Source organism: Alligator mississippiensis, chromosome 3 (genome assembly GCF_030867095.1).
Source record: "Alligator mississippiensis isolate rAllMis1 chromosome 3, rAllMis1, whole genome shotgun sequence".
Lineage (NCBI taxonomy): Eukaryota > Metazoa > Chordata > Crocodylia > Alligatoridae > Alligator > Alligator mississippiensis.
Window position 1 is genome coordinate 285170206 of NC_081826.1, and position 19625 is coordinate 285189830.

General features: G+C 40.9%; 1 protein-coding gene across 20 annotated transcripts in view; it reads left to right on the top strand.

The window, feature by feature from the left end:
• TCF4 (transcription factor 4) overlaps positions 1-19625 on the top strand; it is a 351863-nt gene that overhangs the window by 271554 nt on the left and 60684 nt on the right. For all 20 annotated transcript variants that reach the window (XM_014593968.3, XM_014593970.3, XM_019495923.2 and 17 more), the window contains 2 exons: positions 11838-11943; positions 15593-15726. In XM_014593968.3, coding sequence (XP_014449454.1) covers positions 11838-11943; positions 15593-15726 — 240 coding nt within the window. The remainder of the gene's footprint in view (positions 1-11837; positions 11944-15592; positions 15727-19625) is intronic.

The window sequence follows — 19625 nt, forward strand, 5'->3', positions numbered from 1 at the left end:
TTTCCACTCTGGGCTGGTAATGTGCTTCACTTGTGGATCTGGTCTTTTCATCATCTCACTCCTCCCCCATCTCCCTTCTCCCTCTTCCTCTCACTCCAAATCACCAGCAGCAACATGTGGCCCAAATTAGGGACCTGTGATTTAAAAAGCACCCTTCTGCTAGAAACCTGGAATAGGTCAGTCCAGGAAACAGAGAATATGCTTATAACACATAGTTAAAATACAAATTGACTTTAACTAAAAGTCAGGGAAATTCAGCCCTAAAACTGGCAAAATTATCTGTGTTTGGATGGCAGGGCTAGGGAGAAGGAATAAAGGGGTCACTGGAGTGTATGTTTGCCTTTGGAGGGCAGCACTAACGCTGACTTCTCATTGTCATCTACCCAGCGTTGGGTGACTCTTAGTGTTACTGAACTAGAGACAGTAGGGGGTACCCAGAAAGTGTCTCCTCATTACTGCTGCTCAGCAGGGATTGAATGTATAAGTGTGCCTGGGGAAGGACTATCACATTGGGGAAAAGAAGGCAAAGAAGTGATTATAGAGAAAGAAATAGTGACTTCTTTAAGCAAAACACTTTCATCAGCAACATTACAACATGTCTGTGTGGATTGCAGTGCCAAGCAGGTTTTCCCTTGTGTTGCTGCACCACAGAAGTGCTGTGATCAGTTTGAGTCTTTTCGTATCGCTGCATCAGTTTCAGCCTTCCATAGAAAATTACGAATTCAAATAGGCTGAAAAGTTAATGAGGAGCCTTGCTTAAAAATATTGCTGTGAGCAACCCCACCGTATGAACTGAAAACAGGCAACCCCGATGCAAAAAGTTTAAATGCAAACTGCAGGGATGGGGAACAAGACCCAGGTGGCTAATTTCAGGAGCTCGTGCAGAGCGTAATGGTCTTATTTCTTACCCATCATTTATTTTGGAGTTCGGCTCATACCTTATCCAAACCCAGTAGCCATCATCAAAATCAGAGATCAATCAAAGGAGCAAAATCTGCAAGAAAAGGGACTGCTGCAGAGAGAAAGTCCTGCGGTGGATGTTTTTTATCAGGTATTCACTTAAGAGCATTTTTTCTTCCTATGTGAAGTTGACATCAGCTAATGCAGACCAGATCGTTTCAGTGAGCAGGTTTATTCCTTTTGACAGTTCTGATAGCCATTACATTTTACCATTTGGTAACGTACTTATAATTTAATAAAAATTCTCTTTTGAGATCTTCATTTTAAGGGAATTTCACCATGTATTAGGATCTATGGACCACTGACTGATGGGTTTATTCTCCTAACAAATGTTTCCTTATATCAAGTACTTATTTAAGTGGATTTCTCTGTATCCGGAAATATGCAGCCTTAAATCACTATTGTATTGTACAGCTTGCACTTCCTATTTCAGCTCAGTATGCCAGGTAATATATTTTCTTTAATTTACCATTACACTTGAAGGCCAGACTGATGGCTTGCCAAAGTCTATTGTGTTGACACTGTCATAGCATTGCAGAGGGGATACCCTCAGCCTCAGCTGGGGAACATCACAAAAGCAGAAAAAAAACATTAAAGCATTTTAGTTTGAGAGGAGACTAAGAGTTCCCTGACAGAAGTATAACCAAGTCTGAGAATGGACAGGAGGGAGGAGAATTTATATGGGAAAGACCATAGCCAAGCCTGAAGGAGTAGTGAAAACCCCATATGACTTCTGCTCAGAGCTGGTTTGTAAAACACCTGCTGCTGACAGTCATTGCAAAACTAGTGGCAAGGACTAGTAGAGAAAATAAGGGGCAACCTTAGCCACAGTAACATGCATTTGTATAGCAACTTTCTCTGAGGACAGCTCTGCTACAGATAATGAAGCCAAGGCACACAGAGGTTAAATCATTTGCCTGAGGTCACGCAGCAAGTCAGTAGCAGAGCCAGGGATTGAACTTTGATTTCTACCTTCCAATCAGTGCATAATCACTATCCCACACTGCTTCTGTCTACTGAAAGGACAAGAGTATGAATTTAACTGCTTTTTATCTGCTAGAGGTTGAATATTTCCCAAAGCTGTCCATTTTTTTAATGAACTCTAGTCTTGCAATTCTTTCTTCTGTCATACTGAAACATATTACTCATCATCATCATCCTGTGAATATCATGGGCTTTCCTTCATGTGTCTGTCTACCTGTTTAACTGGCATGCTCTATAGTAAGAGTACCTCAACTCTGAAGGCTCAGTCTTAACCCTTCAGCAGTAGGGGGTGTCCATTTCAAGACACTGATAACAGTTGTACCTGACGTACTTGGCTGAAGAACCTTTTGTAATTCATATTTCTAACTTTTTATCTGGTTAATGACTCTGAACTTTAAATCACGAATTTTTATATGGAATAAAGTGATTGCATTAGGTTCCTCCCATGAATCACTTTTGTAAAAAAATAGAAGGATCTGCAAAACAGTGACTTTTCCAGAAAAAAAAATTAAGGAGAAAAAAGGTGGTAGAACTTCAGGCTGACTCGCAAAATTTTAAATATGAAAAATCTTTCATTGTGTCATGTTACACATTGCGTGCTTTCAGACAATATTATTCATTCGTTTCTTCAAACTTTTCTATCATGACACAACATATTTTTTAAATTCAGAACATCATATAAATAAAAATATTTAGATCTTTAATATTTTTTCTGTGAACTCCAAGAACCTGTACGCACCCACAGTTTACTCTTTGCTTCTGTTCATCTTTGCAGAAAGCATAATTGTTAGTGATGCTAGTGCTAGATCTATTTCCCCAAGCTTCCTATTCTGTTACAAATTAATCCTGTTTTACTTTCCAAATTTTGGATGGAGTCATTGAGCTATTTTTGTTTATCAATAGTTATTCTGTATAATTTATGTGTCTCTCTAAAGTATGACACAGGAAAGATTACTCATTGGAAAAATTATCTGGCAATTTTTTATGGATGGATTAATCTGAAATGCATACTATGTTTTCAGGGATTTAAAAAAAATGTTGCTTGTTTTTGGAAAAGTGACAAGGGAGATGTGGGCCAATAGAATATTGTATATTCATACAGTTAGTCATTTCCTACATTCCATTTGTTGCCTGTTTAAAATAGCACAGTCCCTATGAAATAAGGCAAAACATCAATAGACTTCATCACCTTTCAGAGGAGAGTGTGCATCTGTGCACTTGACTAATATGATAGCAAGTTGAAAAAGGAAGACCAATGAATGGAAATTATCAGTGTTTTAAAAGCCTGACTTATAATGGTCATTTTGTTTCAGTAAGAAGTAGAGTATCAGGCTCTATTTAAGTAAATACAAGATAGAGATGGCCATGACATCTTGACTTCTGGTTCAGCCAGGAACAGTGAAGCTTGACTTACTTTATTTTAATCCAGTACTATTCATTTTATGAAGTTTTTTTCTATGAACCCCCCCCTCCCCCCACCCCTTTAACAAGGAAAAATCACACCCAGTTTCATAACATTTTGCAGCTAGCGTTTATTTTGGTTATTTTTTCCATCATTTCATGATCATTAAAATCTTTCTGCCTTGCTCTCCTTCTTTTGATGTTTTTATTTCCCTTAACCCATAACTTTAAAAAAAATGACCTTTACATTAAGAAGCTGCTGGCCAGCTCAATTTTTGCTAATGTTTTCACCATCCTTTTTATACAGATCTTGCAATATAGTAAATATCACCATTATCCCATATTTATTTGTGCTATTTTCCTAGTGAATTCCTTGTTGCTTATAATAAGGACTACGGCTGTGCGAAGCTTCAGTGAATTCCCTGTTGCTTATAATAAGGACTACGGCTGTGCGAAGCTTCAGTCACTGATTCAAGTCAGTGGAGATTCAGCCCGATTTGGTGGCCAAATCTCCAGATCTGAATTGAATCAGGAGACCCTTTAAGCTGTCCGAATTGAATTGAAACCCTCCAAATCGATTTGGAGAGATTTGGAAAGATTCAACGATTTGAACATAGACACAGCTTTAAAATTTTTTTCTATGTACCTCAAGATACCAGGCAGCTTGTAAATGCTGAGATGCTGGGGTGGATGGAGCATCTCACAGGAGCACAGGGGATCCCCAGCATGCTCAGCAGCAGACCCGGGAATGGACAAGAAGCACTTTCAGTTTACTTCTGGGTATACCAGGGAGCATGCAGGGGGGCCCCCCACGCTCCCCCTGGCTCAGCAACTGGTGCCTCCTGAGTCTGGGGGGCACCCAGGGTCCCCCCATGGCCAACCACTAAGCCGGGGGGGCTGTGGGGAGGGGCTCAGCAGTGGACCTGGAAGTGGACCAGAAGTACTTCCAGTCCACTTCAGGGTTTGCTGTCAAGCACGTGGGGGTGGGGGGGGGGCTTCTGTGGGACACTCTATCTGCCCCAGCATCGTAGCATTCATGAGCCATGCCTCATACCTTGAGGTTTCTAGAAAAAACATTTAAAGCTGTGTCTATGGCCAAATCACTGATTCTCTGAATCAGCATTGAATCTTCAGATTTGAATTCGGCTGAATCAAATCAGGGACAGTGATCTGAATCAGCAAATTGAATCACTGTCCCCAATTCAGGCCAAATCTGAATTGAATAGGGCCCATTTCGCACACGCCTAATAAAGACCATATACTATTGATGACATGTTGTTAGTCATGGAAGGTAGAAATGAAACTGTCCCTCTTATATTTGTAGGGTGATGACCTTTCCAAGCAAGTGTATATCTAGGTTATATTAAATCATCAATATAGATATCTTGAGAAACACTAGCTATGATCCTTGTCTGCATTTGTTTAGATGGCTAGTTTCACAAAGTTTAATGACTTTCAGATTTTTCTTTCTACTACAAAAAAGTCACCCACACACAAGGTGTGCTTTGTACATTACATACCTTGTAATCTGCTAATATTTTTCCTAAAATCCAGTAAAATGAGACTTACAGTGGAGATTTTCAAAAGCACAAAATGGCATGTACTTAATCCTGTGGAAGTTGATTGGTATTTGGGCACATAACTGCCATTTATGCCTTTAGAGTACTTCCTGTTTGTTAATAGGAAACATTTTGATTTTTGGAAAAAAATTGGGGGAACTCTTTTTTCTGTTTATCTGTTTATGTTGTTTGGTCTGTTTTCTGTGAATACTGTGTAACACTGTATTTTTCACAAAACAGCATAATTGATTCCCATTCCAGGGCAACAGGCAGCTTACAGCTTACAGCTTCATATAGTCTACTGCTGAAAGGAAGGGTAGTTAAGGCTTTTGTAGGGAATGTAGGTAAAACCAGCACTGTGGTTACTGTGGTGCTGTGGACAAAGGGGACCCATCAGCTAAGCAGTTATTCACTGTGTGCACCAGGATGACTTGCATGGTAGTGTGCACCAGGATGACCTGGCATCATGGAGACTGCAATTCTCACATTCACATTTAAGAATCTGACCAGCTTCTGGTCAGATTTGACTTGAAAGCAAATAATGAAGTGAAGTGTAGCCCCAAATTGGGGACTATGTCAGAGACGTATATAAAGTAGAGCTGTGTGAAGCGTTGGTCCCTGATTTGATTCGGCAGAGATTCGGCCCGATTCAGTGGCCAGATCTCTAAATCCAAATCGAATCAGGAGACCCTGTAATCTCTCTGAATCAAGCTAGAACCCTCCGAATCGATTCAGAGAGATTCGGAAAGATTTGGCAATTTGGATATAAACACAGCTTTAAATGTTTTTTCTACATACCTCAAGGTACCAGGTGGCTCATGAATGCTGCGATGGTGGGGTGGATGGAGTGTCCCACAGGAGCATGGGGGGCTCCCCAGAACACTCAGTGGCAGACCCAGAAGTGGACTAGAAGCACTTCCAGTCTGTTTCTGGGTCCACTGGCAAGTACACAGGGCCCCCTCGCCCCGTGCCACCCACAGCTCCTGGCTCGGTGACTGGTGCCTCCTGGGTCTGAGGGGGGCACCCGGGGTCTACCTGCAGCTGATCACTGAGCCAGGGGGGCACAAGGGGGACCAGAAGTACTTCCAGTCTAGTTCCCAGTTCACCGCCAAGCATGCGGGGGGGGGCACTCCTGTGGGATGCTCCATCCGCCCCAGCATCACACCATTCATGAACTGCACCTGGTACCTCGAGGTACATAGAAAAAACATTTAAAACTGTGTCTATGTCTGAATTGCTGATTCTCTGAATCAGCATTGAATCTTCAGATTTGGATTTGGCCATATCCAATCAGGGAAAGTGATCCGAATCAATCAATCGAATTGCTGTCCCCGATTTGGGCCACATCCAAATTGAATATGACCCATATACATCCCTAATATAAAGCTATAGCTCACCTGCTGTTGTTCAGTGGTAGAATCTTTGTCTACTATGTGGGAGACATGGGTTTGATTCCTGGATGTGTATATAACTGCAGCCATTGAGGCTCTGGACTCAGTCTGGGCTTTAAATTCTCTCTCAGTGGTCTAAGCAGGGGATGGAGCGTCTGGGCAGCCTCCAGTTTGCAAATAAAGACATTTTTTTTGCAAAGATCTAGTTGGTCTAATAAAAGATATCACCTCTGCCATGGGTTTTGATTCCTTCTGCCTCTAGACCAATACGACTACAACCTGGATGCCTAGGCATGTGTGTTGAAGGTCTTGGTGACCTCTTACGGATATACCATGATCCAGAAGGATCAACAGTTGCCTACTACTGTACTCTCATTTCCTTTGGGGTGATTTATAGCACATTCACAACGCAGCAGTATTTTTTTTTCTGTTTATTGAGAAAGATGTATGTGCACTGCCAAGTCTGTGCTGAGAGGTGGATGTCCTCAGTCTAGTTGTAAATATGCTGAGGAAAGGGATATTTATGCTATTTTTATGAAATCCTTCCTGTAAATATATGTATTGGATCACATTCAGAGGTGATGTTTTAAGCTGATAAGAAAATCTTAGGGGCTCTAAGTGAATCCCTTTTGAAATTTGCTAGTAGGTATAAATTACATTGGGAACAGAGGGAAAGTGGATTCATTAGCTGTTTTACCTATAACACAGCAAATTCCCTTTTTTACTGCCTTGTACACTGCTTCTGAATGTGATACAATGACTTTTTGGCCATTTTTCTAGCCTTGAGTCTTATGGCCCATTTAAAATAATGTCATTAACTAGGACTTGCCAGGTCTTGTCACTGATGGGTCACTGGAAGCCACCAAATTTACAAAGCCATGTCTGGTGGAGAAACTTTTAACATTTCAGGTTCTTGTGCTGCCCTTTTCACCCCCTCCTTCCGTGGTATCCTGCTTTTCCTTTCTCAATCCATTTTATCAACTGGCAGCTTCAGAGGTCAGAGTGGGTTTTATCAGGTTTTCTTTGGTTGTTGCTTGCACATACAGAAGAACACAAGGGAGTCAGTGGAAAGAAGAGGCAAGTCAATAAAGAAGAGTGGGTGGAGAGATGACATGGAAAAGGAGGGGAACATAGCAGGGGGGAAGCTGGGAAGACAGCAAGCAAAAATGGAGAGAAAGGCACCATAAAGCACAGAAATGGAAGGCAATATTTGTCAAAAATAGTGGGAACATGTAAAGTAAGCTTGTTCCTTAATGCAAGACAAATTAGTAAATCACAGAGGACGTAGGGGGGGTTGTTTATTTTGGGGGGGAGTTATTTTTAGTTAGCAGCCCCTTTATTTTTCCAGGGAGTAATGATCTTTTTGCATGATAGTTTGGATTAAAACAGCAATCTGTCTGGTAAATTCCACATTATATTTTATTTCCACTTAATTCTTCAGGATTTTTCTCCCTGTGAGGTATATTTAATACATGGACTGTTATCAAACAGGAATGTGTTGTATGTAATTGCATGTGATATGACTGTAAAAGTTTTAAATATTTTGTCTTGACGTTTTCCCACTCTGATCATAGCACCCACCTTTGAAGGACCTTTGGCTTTCAATGGATAGCTTTTTTAAGTGCAGACCCTAGGCCAGAAATTAAGGGGAAAATGAGACTTTTTAATTACAAAAGATCAATCTTCTATCTTTTTCTAATAGATAAAAATTACAACACTCTTGTTAGATAAGTCTGTTGTTGGCTTTTTGTTGGCTGCTTCTGCAGAGAGGCATTGGTACCAGTGTCCACTTGTGAACAACATTATCAAATTAGAGTTATATTAGTCTGGAAACTCAAGGAGAAAACAATGATGATAAGGCAGGTGAGAGCATCCTGGAGAAAAATGACTCTTATTATTTGAAGTCAACACTTAAAATCCAGCTCAGGCCAATAGTACCTAGCTAATGCCTGTTTAATTAGCTTTGTGAAAGGATTTGGTGGGCTTGTTCCAGTACTTGGCTGACCTTCTTGTTCGTGGACTCCACAGAAAAAGAGTCCACAGCAAAGGGCTGGTCCTTGGCAAGGACCTTGGCAAGACAATGTGAGGAAGTGTAAATGTAGCTGCCCATATCCTGTAGCTAGATGACCTTCAGATGCCAGGACTGTTGCATGTTACCTTTCCCAAGCACAACATTCACAGAAAAATAAAGAACTTTAAATAAAATCCAGTTGCAATCCCTCTTTTTAAAATGGCAAATTTCGTTTTAAAATTTTTAAGTAAAAATCAGAGGTTTCAAAGTTGTAGAGTCATGGAAAAGCAAGAGAGGAAGGGTGTGAGAGTAACTGAAAGAGACTATTTCAACTTTAAAAGTGTTACTAAATGTTACTGATATTTACATCTCTTTCTCATATATACTGTAATTTAAGAAACCATCATGTGGTTTACCACAGGTTATTTTAAAGCACAAAGGCAGCAGAATAAGGCTAACATGTTCTAAACTGGACACTCTTAAAAATGAATGTTAACAACCCACAATTGTTAAATTTATCGTATTTTTAGAATTGGGGTAATTATAGTAAAGGTGAGTGCCACAGTGCAGTAAATCTAATTTTTAATGTCAATCATTTTACTCTTTAAAAAAAAAAAATCTGTTGCAACTATAGAAGACTTCTTTAACATGTCTGTTTCAATAGGCACATTGCTTTTTTGAAAGTATGAACAGTATCTGAAGTGTTTGGAATAAAAGACTAGGATGTCATTTCTCTTTTCTGGCCTGTAGTTTATAAAACGATTGTACCATATACTAAGTGTAATGCAGTCTGAGTCTATTTTGTGTTTTTTGTCTGTGGACAATTGTTAAAGCATTAATTCTGCCATTAAGGACTTCTCTAAATATTTTCATTGTGTCATTATGATTGTTCTGTGATAGCAGCAAGAAGGTACCGTAAACATTTTGCTGGGAAAAAATCCCCTCCTCTCAGTCATCCAGCATCATGGGAGGGGATGTTGACTAGACGGGAGGGCATGTGACAAAGAGTCTGGAAAGGGGAGATTTGAGAGAGCAGCTTGGTAAGTTAGGAGCTGACCCCTCTCCCTCTTGGGTCCTCCATCTTCCCTTTGGCTGGAGCTTAGGGGATTGAGCAGGTTGCGTGACTCCCCTGTCTCTCCTCTCCATTCCACTTAGTATTTGCCCCTTTTGCCCCGTTAGCTACCAACCCTCCCTCTCCTTAGCAGTAGCCTAGGGGTTGTGTTTTCAGGATGTAGAACAGCTGACCATTTGCCTGGTCTGAGATCAGGAAGGAATTTCTCCCACTAGGGCCAAATTGGCTGAAGTCCACCGCGTGTTTTTTTTTCCTTCGTCTTCCTTAGTGTCCTGGAGGCACAATTGGATTGAAAATAGTAGAATTTGCAAGTTTATATTAGGAAAGGTAAGACTGACACAGCTTGCAGCCGGTGTCCGGTATGGGTAAAAGGGTAATAGGGCGAGCAGCCAGAGGTAAATAAATCCCTGGATTTTGCTGGTGATGTTATGCTTATAGGATTTAAGGTCTTCACAGATGTGGCAAAGAGAGCTGACCCCTAGCAGTGGCAGGCCAATAAAGATGATTGGTTACATGTTTGGTGCCTTGAAACCTAACGCTGGACCCCATGTTAAATCCCTGGTAAATGGGAGCCGGGTGTAGATGGATGGCTGTCTTTCAGTGTTACATTAGTAAAATTGTGGTCTATTATTTAAATCACACCTGCATCTATTGTTCATTCTTCTGCATCTCCTGATCAGTGACTACTGGCTATTGCTGACAGAGCTTGGGTATAGATTTATTTCTGCTATTGTTCAGTCATATTATGCCCTTTTCCCTTAACATTAAATCTTCAAGCAAGTTTTTCTGTCTTCTCTTTCTGTGACTGGTAGTTTGCTTATAGTAAGCAAATAAACATACATCAGTAGCTTCTGAATATTACATGTATTTCTCTTTTTCATGAATTTGCCAGGTGCAGAGTGTATGAATTGATATCAGTGGGAGTTGAGGGCCCTCAAGGGATCAGGCCTGAATTACGAAAAAACATTCAAGTTACTATAGAGTTTATATTTTTACTTTTCATGTATAGTGCCCTGTATACCTTCTCAGAAAGGTGCTACAATCTATTGAATATATATATTTTTAATATAAAAACATTTAAAAAATTCCCTTGGGGTATATGTGAGCATATATTTAAATACAGATAGAAAACCTCTGTTGTGAATCCGTGAATTTTCTTGCAAAACTGTCTAAAGTGTAATTCTATCAACCTTACTCAGGTAGAGTAGGATCTTGCTCATCAAATAGCCGTGTTGAAATCAACCAGACAACTCAAAGAGTAAGTTACTCGGTGTAAGAGTGGCAGATTCTGGCCCTTTGTGTGCTGTTTATTTTGATGGAAGAAATGGAATTTTTCTTGTAATGTTTGTGAAATGCAGGCTGGACGTAGATGGGCTTTTTCTAACGTTGCTTTCAGTTGTATTTTATTGGTGGATTTCTCTTTCCTTTCGCTGTGACCTGTGAATGTCAGAGTAGGCTCACTGCCAATTTTGTGATCTGCTGCCTGCTTCAAAATGGAGGCAGGAAGGTATCCATTTTCATCAAGATGATGACAGTGCTTCAGTCTTCCTGACCATCTGGAGAGAGGAACTTTTTAATCAGAAACAAAAAACTGAGGATTTAAACATATATAGCAAAATAAAATGCAAAGTTAAACTATACCTTATGAGTCCAGATTTTTTCTTTTATGTTGTCCCAGTCAAATTAAATGCAAACAAGAAAATACAAGAGCTATTTTTGTAAAAAGCACATTACAGAAATCTCTGGTGTATTAGTAAACAAATGTAAGTAAATTAGTTTTTTGGCACACATGCTAAGTTTGTTGCACACACAAATATAATAAGTACTAAAAAGAGTGTTTCCCCCCCCCCCCTTCTGAGACACACACATGCTGTGTTGGTGGTCTTGTGTAGATCCAGGTTTTTTAGTACTCCTTTCAAGCTTCTCTGCAAGGAGCAAGTACCCTGGGAATTTAATATCCCAAGATATGTTTATAATTTTCAGTATTTTAGTTAGCACTGTTTTCTAAATTACATTTTTTGAGTTCAGGGAACAAATGTGACTTCTTGCACCGCCTTCATTTGCATCTCTAAAATTGTAAAATCATCGTACTTTCATATAATAAATCAATATTGTTTCATGTTTCAGTTATTCTATATATATATATATATATATATGTTAAACAGTGTATCAGCTGAAAGACATATTTTGGCAAAACCTTCACAAATATTCTTGTGTAAAGCTGGAAAATGTCATACCCGAGTTTCTTCTGAAGGTTACCATTTATTTTCCAGTCACACAAATGCTGAGGATTTTTGTATTCCGAGAAAAGTATTGTGTAGTGTTATAAACTGATTTAAACTGACCAAGGGAAAAAAAAAACCCCTCAATATTTCTTTCCTGCTTCTATTTTAAAGCAACATACCTTGAAATACTTCAGTCATTGCTAAAGGCATACTAAATTAGTCCTTTTTCCTCAGGTTTATGCCCCGTCAGCAAGCACTGCCGACTACAATAGGGATTCACCAGGTTATCCATCCTCAAAACCAGCAGCCAGCACTTTTCCTAGCTCCTTCTTCATGCAAGGTAGGATGTTGCTTTCAAAGAGAAATCTATTGTGCTTACATTTTCTGTATTCATATTTTGGCTTATACGTATTAGAGACAGACTAGACTATCATCCTTTGCTCTGTTACATTACCATTAAAATGGAGACCTGCAAGTCTTCATTTGGCCATTATGGCTATGAACATCTTGTTTTGATCCTGTAATGAAATGGAATAATGAAAAAGATTAGCCAATTCTTATCATTTAAGTTACTTAGGCAACTCTTCAATGTGTTTGTATACATGCACATATATTATACTAAATGTGCACACAGCAGGTGAGTGTTCTTTGTGTATAAATGTGTGTGCACATGTGTGTGTATGAAAGAGTTTATAAAACGTAGAATATTTACAGTATAGAGCATGTGAACTTAATATACATGCATAGGCATTATATAGTATAAATTAATTAACTGCATAGGGTCTGTTATTTGAAAATGGGTTAGTAGATTTTATAGATTCACTGTCACTCATTTTTTCAAGTCTAATAGTGTATTTCTTCCACTTACTCATACTTAAATCCCATTAAAATAAAGTTCCAAGTAATTTATTAGTCAAAAGACCTAGACTTTTTGGAATTATCCCCAGACAAAAATGGGGTGTCCGCATTTTGCTCTATTTAGGACCATATTATGCACTTCTTAACATTTATGCACGAGTAGTCACATTTAATTGAATAGGATTACTTGGATATCTTCACCTAAGCACATTCAGAAGTGTGTGCAGGAACAAGGCTCAGATGTCCTCTACTTTGTCTTCCTCTGCCAAAAGAATAAAATTGATTCCCTCTTCTATCACCTTTCACCTTGGATTAGATGACCCTGGAGGTCTCTTTCCACTCTATGATTCAGTGAACCAGCGTGGCAGATAGAAACTACACATCTATACTTCGGTTTCCTTCGACTCACCAGACTAGCACCTCGGATAAAAATAAATAATTTCATGCTGAAATCTATAGTGTCTCCAAAGCATGCCTTCGTATTACATATGAGGGATTTAATTGAGCATGCTCACATCTGGGATTTTGGCATGGCCCTACCATTATTTTTTATATTTAGTTCTGGCACAAGGAGGAAAGCTGGAGCTTGGCAGAGGATCTGTTTAGTATCACACCAGGAAATCAGGCAGTTAGGCCCCAGACTGATTGAGCTGCTGCATCAAGAGTAGGCAAAAACAGTCGGTTCCACCTGGCTTGGGTAACAGTTATTCATATGTTCAAAGGCTTGTCTGCTGTGCTCCATCACACCTGATTGTTAGAAGCAGCAAGCCATCACCTCACGGCTGTGTCCTCTACCTCTTCACCTCACTTGCTTCTGCCTTGCCACTCTGTAACCCCAGCAGATTTTAGGTTGTTTCCTTCATCAGCAGTAGTGTAATAATTCCTTATTACCACTCAAAATGGGCTATTAACGAGACAATGGTCGTGACTATCCATGTGCTTTAATATGCAGTAGCCTATTTTACTGTGCATTAAAGGGCCACATAAAAAAAAGTACAATTATGATAATGCGCAGTAAAATAATCTGCTGCACATTAAGCATCACTTAAAAACCATGCATATTCGTTACTGTTCATGAAGGCAGCCTAATGGACATTTGTTTAGTACCTCACAAGGAAAGTACTAAATTTAATGTGCATTAGGAAAACTGCCTTAATGCACATGTAGACACGCTCGGTGATAGTAAAACATCTTTACAGACAGTGCTTCTTTTGTCATGACCCTTGATATAACCTAACTGTGTCTTGAAGCTGGAAGGCAGTAGATAGTGAAAATGAAAAGTCCTAACAGCATTTAAAAAGAGTGAAACCAATACATTTCTATGGACAGTAAACCTATGTAGACTTTAATACAGGATATGAATCTTTTCTAATTTTTTAATGATCCTATTTGGTTTGTAAATTTCTACTGATATAGGATTCAGAGTACCTATGGATAGTTTATTTGGCTTTAATTTTATGGGAGCATTCCATACTGAAAGGGGAAAAAAACAAGGTATATTGATTATTACTGTTTCCTTGCTAGGGCTAGGGACATACATTACACATAAACCAGTTTAAGTGATCAGAAACTGGTTTAAACCTGTAACCGAACAGATGTTCAGTGCACATAAAGCAGTTTGAAAATGGCTGAAACCGGTTTGAGATAAACCTGGTTGAATGTAGTATCAGACTTAACTGACTTGGCTCAAACTGGTTTATGCAATATCTGTCTCAGACCCCTTGCTAATTTAAAATAAATCAGACAACCCCAGCATCCTGGCATGCTCTCTGGGCTGGGCGGGGCTCTGTGCTCACCAGCAGGGCTGGCCCCGCCCCCCTGCTCTCTGGCTGGAGCTCGGCACAGACTTGCAGGCACAGACTTGCCTGGCTTCCCCCTGATAGGCAGGGATAATTCCCCTCTCCCTTCTGCCTTACGCAGACACCTCAGCATTAGCTAGCAGACCACGTGCTGGCTATGGTCCGGTCTGCACTGTGGGAGAGGACTGAAGCAGACAGACTTTTTTGAGCTAATCAACAGGTAGCTTAATCTTCTTCCTTGGAAGAGCTGTATAAGAAGAGCTCCATTAGTTAATGGAGAGAGCCTCTATTTTCTTAATGAGTTGATAAATATTGAGTTAGGGGTGACAAACATTCCCTGCTGGGCAGCTCAGGAGTGAAGGGAATAATGAGAGCATCCTGCCAGTGCCTGGCCCCGCCTCCCTCAGCTCAGCCCTGTGGAAGGGACAGGAGGGCTGTTCTAGTGCCCCCTGTCTTCTAGCCTGAGCCACTACAGGCATGTCCCTGCATTTCTCACATGTCTGTCTGGGTTACAACCTGATTTAGTATAGCCAGGATAGACTAACCTGCAAGGATTGAATCAATTCAGGCTCAGGCTTTTTAAATGTCTATCCCTAGCCTAAATCACTAGTTAAATGTAAGGAGAATAGCCACCCCTTTTAAGGACTTAGCTTCAGGTGTAAACTTCAGGTGTGAACTTTTCACATCTCAAGGGCAGCTTGTATTTTGTTATACCACAATAAAGTCACTCAGCAATGCAATTGATGTGCATGTTTGGTGCTGAATTATTAAAACCCTAGAAGAAGGTACAGTGTAGATAAGGCAACTCTAAAAACAAAAGCCTAAAAAAATTACAATGATGCACCAGATCCAGTGTGTCCAGGATACATTATTCAAAAATTGTTAGATCATTCCAAATTCAGTTTTAAACACTTAATTTTCTTTTGAAACGCATAGTTTGCTCCAACTGAAGTTTGTGGTAACTTGGGGTTTACATATTTAAATTTATGGTAAAACAGCAAGACCAGAACTACAGAAAATCTTAAAGTTAAATAACTGGCTTGAAATAAGTGAAGATGATAGTACTATTTGCTATTGTTCCATTTGGCTTAATTTTTTATTTAAGAGCATGCTTTTATGTTACATTTGTGTAGCCCTTAGGACAGACAAGCAATATATAGCATCCATTTTATGGTTGCTGTCTTTTAATGTAAGCAATTAACCCAAACAAAAATACATTATATGCAGATCAAGCTCTGTTAGGCTAGTTATTTATAAGAAAACAAAGCTAAACTGTTTTATAACCAAGATTTAGAGCTTTCAGAAAAGCCACATTTTCTTTCTGCTTTACAGATGGTCATCACAGCAGTGACCCATGGAGCTCCTCCAGTGGGATGAATCAGCCTGGTTATGGAGGAATGTTGGGCAATTCTTCTCATATTCCACAGTCAAGTAGCTACTGCAGTCTGCATCCGCATGACCGTTTGGTAAGAGATGCATGTGAGGGAACAAAGAAAGGAGCATGTGTACATGCATGTGGAGAGAGGAAATATATAAGACAGGAAGTGATACAGAGTTTTTATTGATTATGAGATAACTGTTATAACCAGGGATCCTGGTTTTCCCTCATAACAATTTGCAAATGTTCTGCTAAAAAACACGAATTCTCTAATAAAAAACCCCAGATCCATGGTTAAAATTAAAGGCCCCCCACAGCCCCACCTCTGTGGCCCTGCTCATGCCTCTCATTCCCTCCCCTCAACATCCATGCCCCCCAGATACGTACGTGGGGCAGGCGCAGGCTGCAGGCATGGGCTCCCACCTTCTTCCCTCCCCCCATGGCCTCCACAGACCAGCAGGCATGACCCGGCATGACAGGTAACAGCTGGGCCACGTGGGGATCTCCTCGCTGCTGTGAGCTCCGTTCTGCCCTGGCAACATGCCTCCTGTGCATGCCTCTGCTTTGAGGGGATCAGCTCTGCAGGCAGGGGGATCATCGCCAGAGCAGTGTGGAGCTCATAGCAGTGAGCAGCTTTTCTGCATGGCTCCCTGCTGTGCCAGGTCCCGGAGGCCCCAGGGGAGGGAATCAGGGTAGAGATCGCAACAGCAAGCAGCTTTTCGGTGCAGGCCTGCTGCTCCCTGCCACCCTGCATCCCTCTCCAGGGATGGTGGGCATGACCCGATGCGGCAGGGAGCAGAGGGGCCATATGGAGAAGCTGCTCGCCGTTGCGAGCTCCGCACCTCCTGCACACAGTGCTGAGGCCCTCAAAGCAGCAGCACATGCAAAGGGTGCCTTGCCAGGACAGCATGCAGATCCCTGCATGGCTCAGCTGTTCCCTGCTACACCAGGTCATGCCTGCTGGGCTTCAGAGGCCCTGGGGGAGGGAAGCAGGGCAGGAGTCTGCAGCCTGCACCTGCCCCACCTACAGATCTTGCGGGGAGTCTCCCCTGCTTCCCAGGAGTGTGCGCAGCAACGGGGAACCGGCCCTCTCCCTCCTGCAGATGAGCCACCTGTGGCCCCATCCTGCTCCCCGCTGGGGCCCTGCAGCCACACATTGCAGCCCCGGGCTCCAAACGCGACCCGGCTCAATCCCCCTCTTCCCCCCACTTACCTGCTGGAGCTGCTCTGCAGGCTGCCTGTCTCACCGCCTTCCTCCCGCTTGCTCCCAGCTCCCTGTAGGTTGGAACTGTGCCAGCCTGCAGGGAGCTCATTGCAAAATTGCAAAATCTGCACGTTTCTCTGATAAAACAAGAAATCTGTGTTTCCCTCTGGTAAAAGGCAAAATCTGTGGTTTACTCCATTTTTCCAGAAACAAACACCCAGATCCCTGGTTATAACTCTATAAAGCTGAGGGGGGATCTAGTGGCCTGTTACAAACTAGTCAGAGGGGAACAGCAGGCACTGGGGGAGTCACCGTTCCCCCGAGCACTACCAAGAGTGACTAGAAATAATGGTCACAAGCTGGCAGAGGGTAGATTCAGACTAGACATTAGGAGGCGCTACTTCACAGTCAGGACGGCTAGGATCTGGAACCAACTTCCAAGAGAAGTGGTGCTGGCTCCTACCCTGGGGGTCTTTAAGAGGAGGCTGGATAAACACCTTGCTGGGGTTGTTTGACCCCAGTGCTCTTTCCTGCCATGGCAGGGTGTCAGACTTGATGATCTGTCAAGGTCCCTTCTGACCCTACAAACTATGAAACTCAGTCACAGACTGGTTACATGTGAATAAAATGGGCATCCCATACTCAGGGCACTAAGCAGTCTTTATTACACCCTCGTGTATTCTATATATATCACATATTTTACAAAGTAAGATTCCAAAAAAACAGTAAGAAACTTTTTAAAAAATATTTTATTATGAGTGAATTGCACCTTTCTCCTGTAAAGCTAGTTTCCTTAGTTTCCATGGCCTAAAATCAACTCTGTCTTTAGATGGGTAAATAGTTTGTATGGCCACTTACAAGTATTTTAGGTCATATGAGGATTTTAAATCATACCTCCTCTCTCCTTGTGCCCCTGCCCCATCCCTGCTCTCCCCACCAACAGGAAATCTTTTCAAAGCCTTCTCGAGCAGAACAGGTTTGCAAAAGAGTGAAAATGGTAATAGTAGCATGCTCAGGAGAGTAAGGTGAGCTGTTTAAGAGGGCGTGGAATCTATATTCTGTGTAAGTGACCTAAATGTCTCTTACATGGTAACTTTAGCCACATATATGCTACTTACCTATCTAGAAGAGTCATATAAAATAGGGCTGGAAGGAAACTCAGGTCATCAAGAGCCACCAGCTCGAGGCAGGACCATCCCTATCCCAAACCATCCTAAGAAGTGCTTGTTTAATCTATTTCTGAAACTACACAAACCACCCTGGTTCCAAAGCTACACGACACAATCCCACAACGCTCCCAGCAGGAGGACTAGGACACCCTGGAACTGTAATTGGAGTGTTGGTTTGCTAGGGCTAATTCAGTCAATGGTATTTGACTAGGGCAAACTGAGACCTTGTATGGGCACAAACTTAAGAGTATTTCCCTAATATCACCATTAAATTGAGGCAGTACCAATAGAATAGGATTGTGCCAATTCCCGTTTCATTAGAAACTAAAAAAGATTTATTTAGGCAAAGAAAAAGGAGCAAGCTGATAAAAGGAGAAGGGGTTTTACTTTCTCCAACATATACACTTTTATAATTGTGGGAGACAGAGGGCATGTCTACACCCAACACTAAATGCACAGTAAACTAATTTTACTGAGCATTAGTGCATCATGGCAAAAGCCATGCTATTGCACTATGCGCAGTAGAATTAGTTTACTGCATGTTAGCATCACTTAAGAAGTATGCACTGGTGCTACTGCACAGTAGCACTGGTTGCTGTGTATTTAGGTAGTACCTGTTATTTTATAAGTACTAAACTTAATGCTCAATAACCACAGCACATTAATGCACACATAGACATACCCAGAGAATCCTTTCTTCTTGCTCTTTTGGTGCAACTCCATCATAATCTCTGTTCATGTTTCATTTTTTAGAGACTAAGGAAAAGGAGCAGTAGGCAGAGGGGAGAAAAGGGTTGCTCATTTGGGGCTGAATTTTGGAAGAGTTTGTTTCTCCATAAAATTAAATATGGGTTCCATTTTAAAGTAAAAAGTTTATGAATTTAGTTTTGTGATCTGAAAAAATAGTTCAAGAAGTTCAAGATCTCAAATCCCACAGGGTCAATAAATAACTAAGATAAAGTTAAAAAATAAATTAAAATTTGATACATCAAATAGTTGATAAGCCACATCTATATAATATGCCCAAGGGCATAAGGACACAAAACAACCTTAACTCCATCATATAGTAAAGGAATAAGAGGAAAAAATGAACCTGTCTTTTAAAAAAAAGTGTTTTCTAATTAGTCAGAATTATTTGCTTCTTGCATGATGTCAGTACAAGACAGAATTAAGGTTGTCCAAGTGCCTTCATTATCCATTTTTGTTATTTAATTATAGGGGCATTCAGTCTTAACTCCTAGACAGTGAGTGTGTCTACACATTCATTAATGCACTTTTGTTACTGTGCATTAAATTTGGTACCTCTAATGTGAGGTACTAACTAGATGCTCATTAGGCTGCTCTAATGCACATTAGCAAAAGCACACTGTTTTTTAGTGACATTTAATGCACAGTAGCTTACTTTTACTGTGCATTAGCATATTAGCATGGTTTTTGCCGTGACACTCTAATGAGTGGTAAACTAGGCTACTGCACATTAAAGCACACATGTAGACACACCCAGTATAATTTTTGTCTAGGAATAATTATTTAACCTAATTTTTAGAGGCAGTAAGAACCTGTTGACCTCAGTGTGAATTGCGAGCTCTCAACGCCTCTGAATGTCAGGTTCAG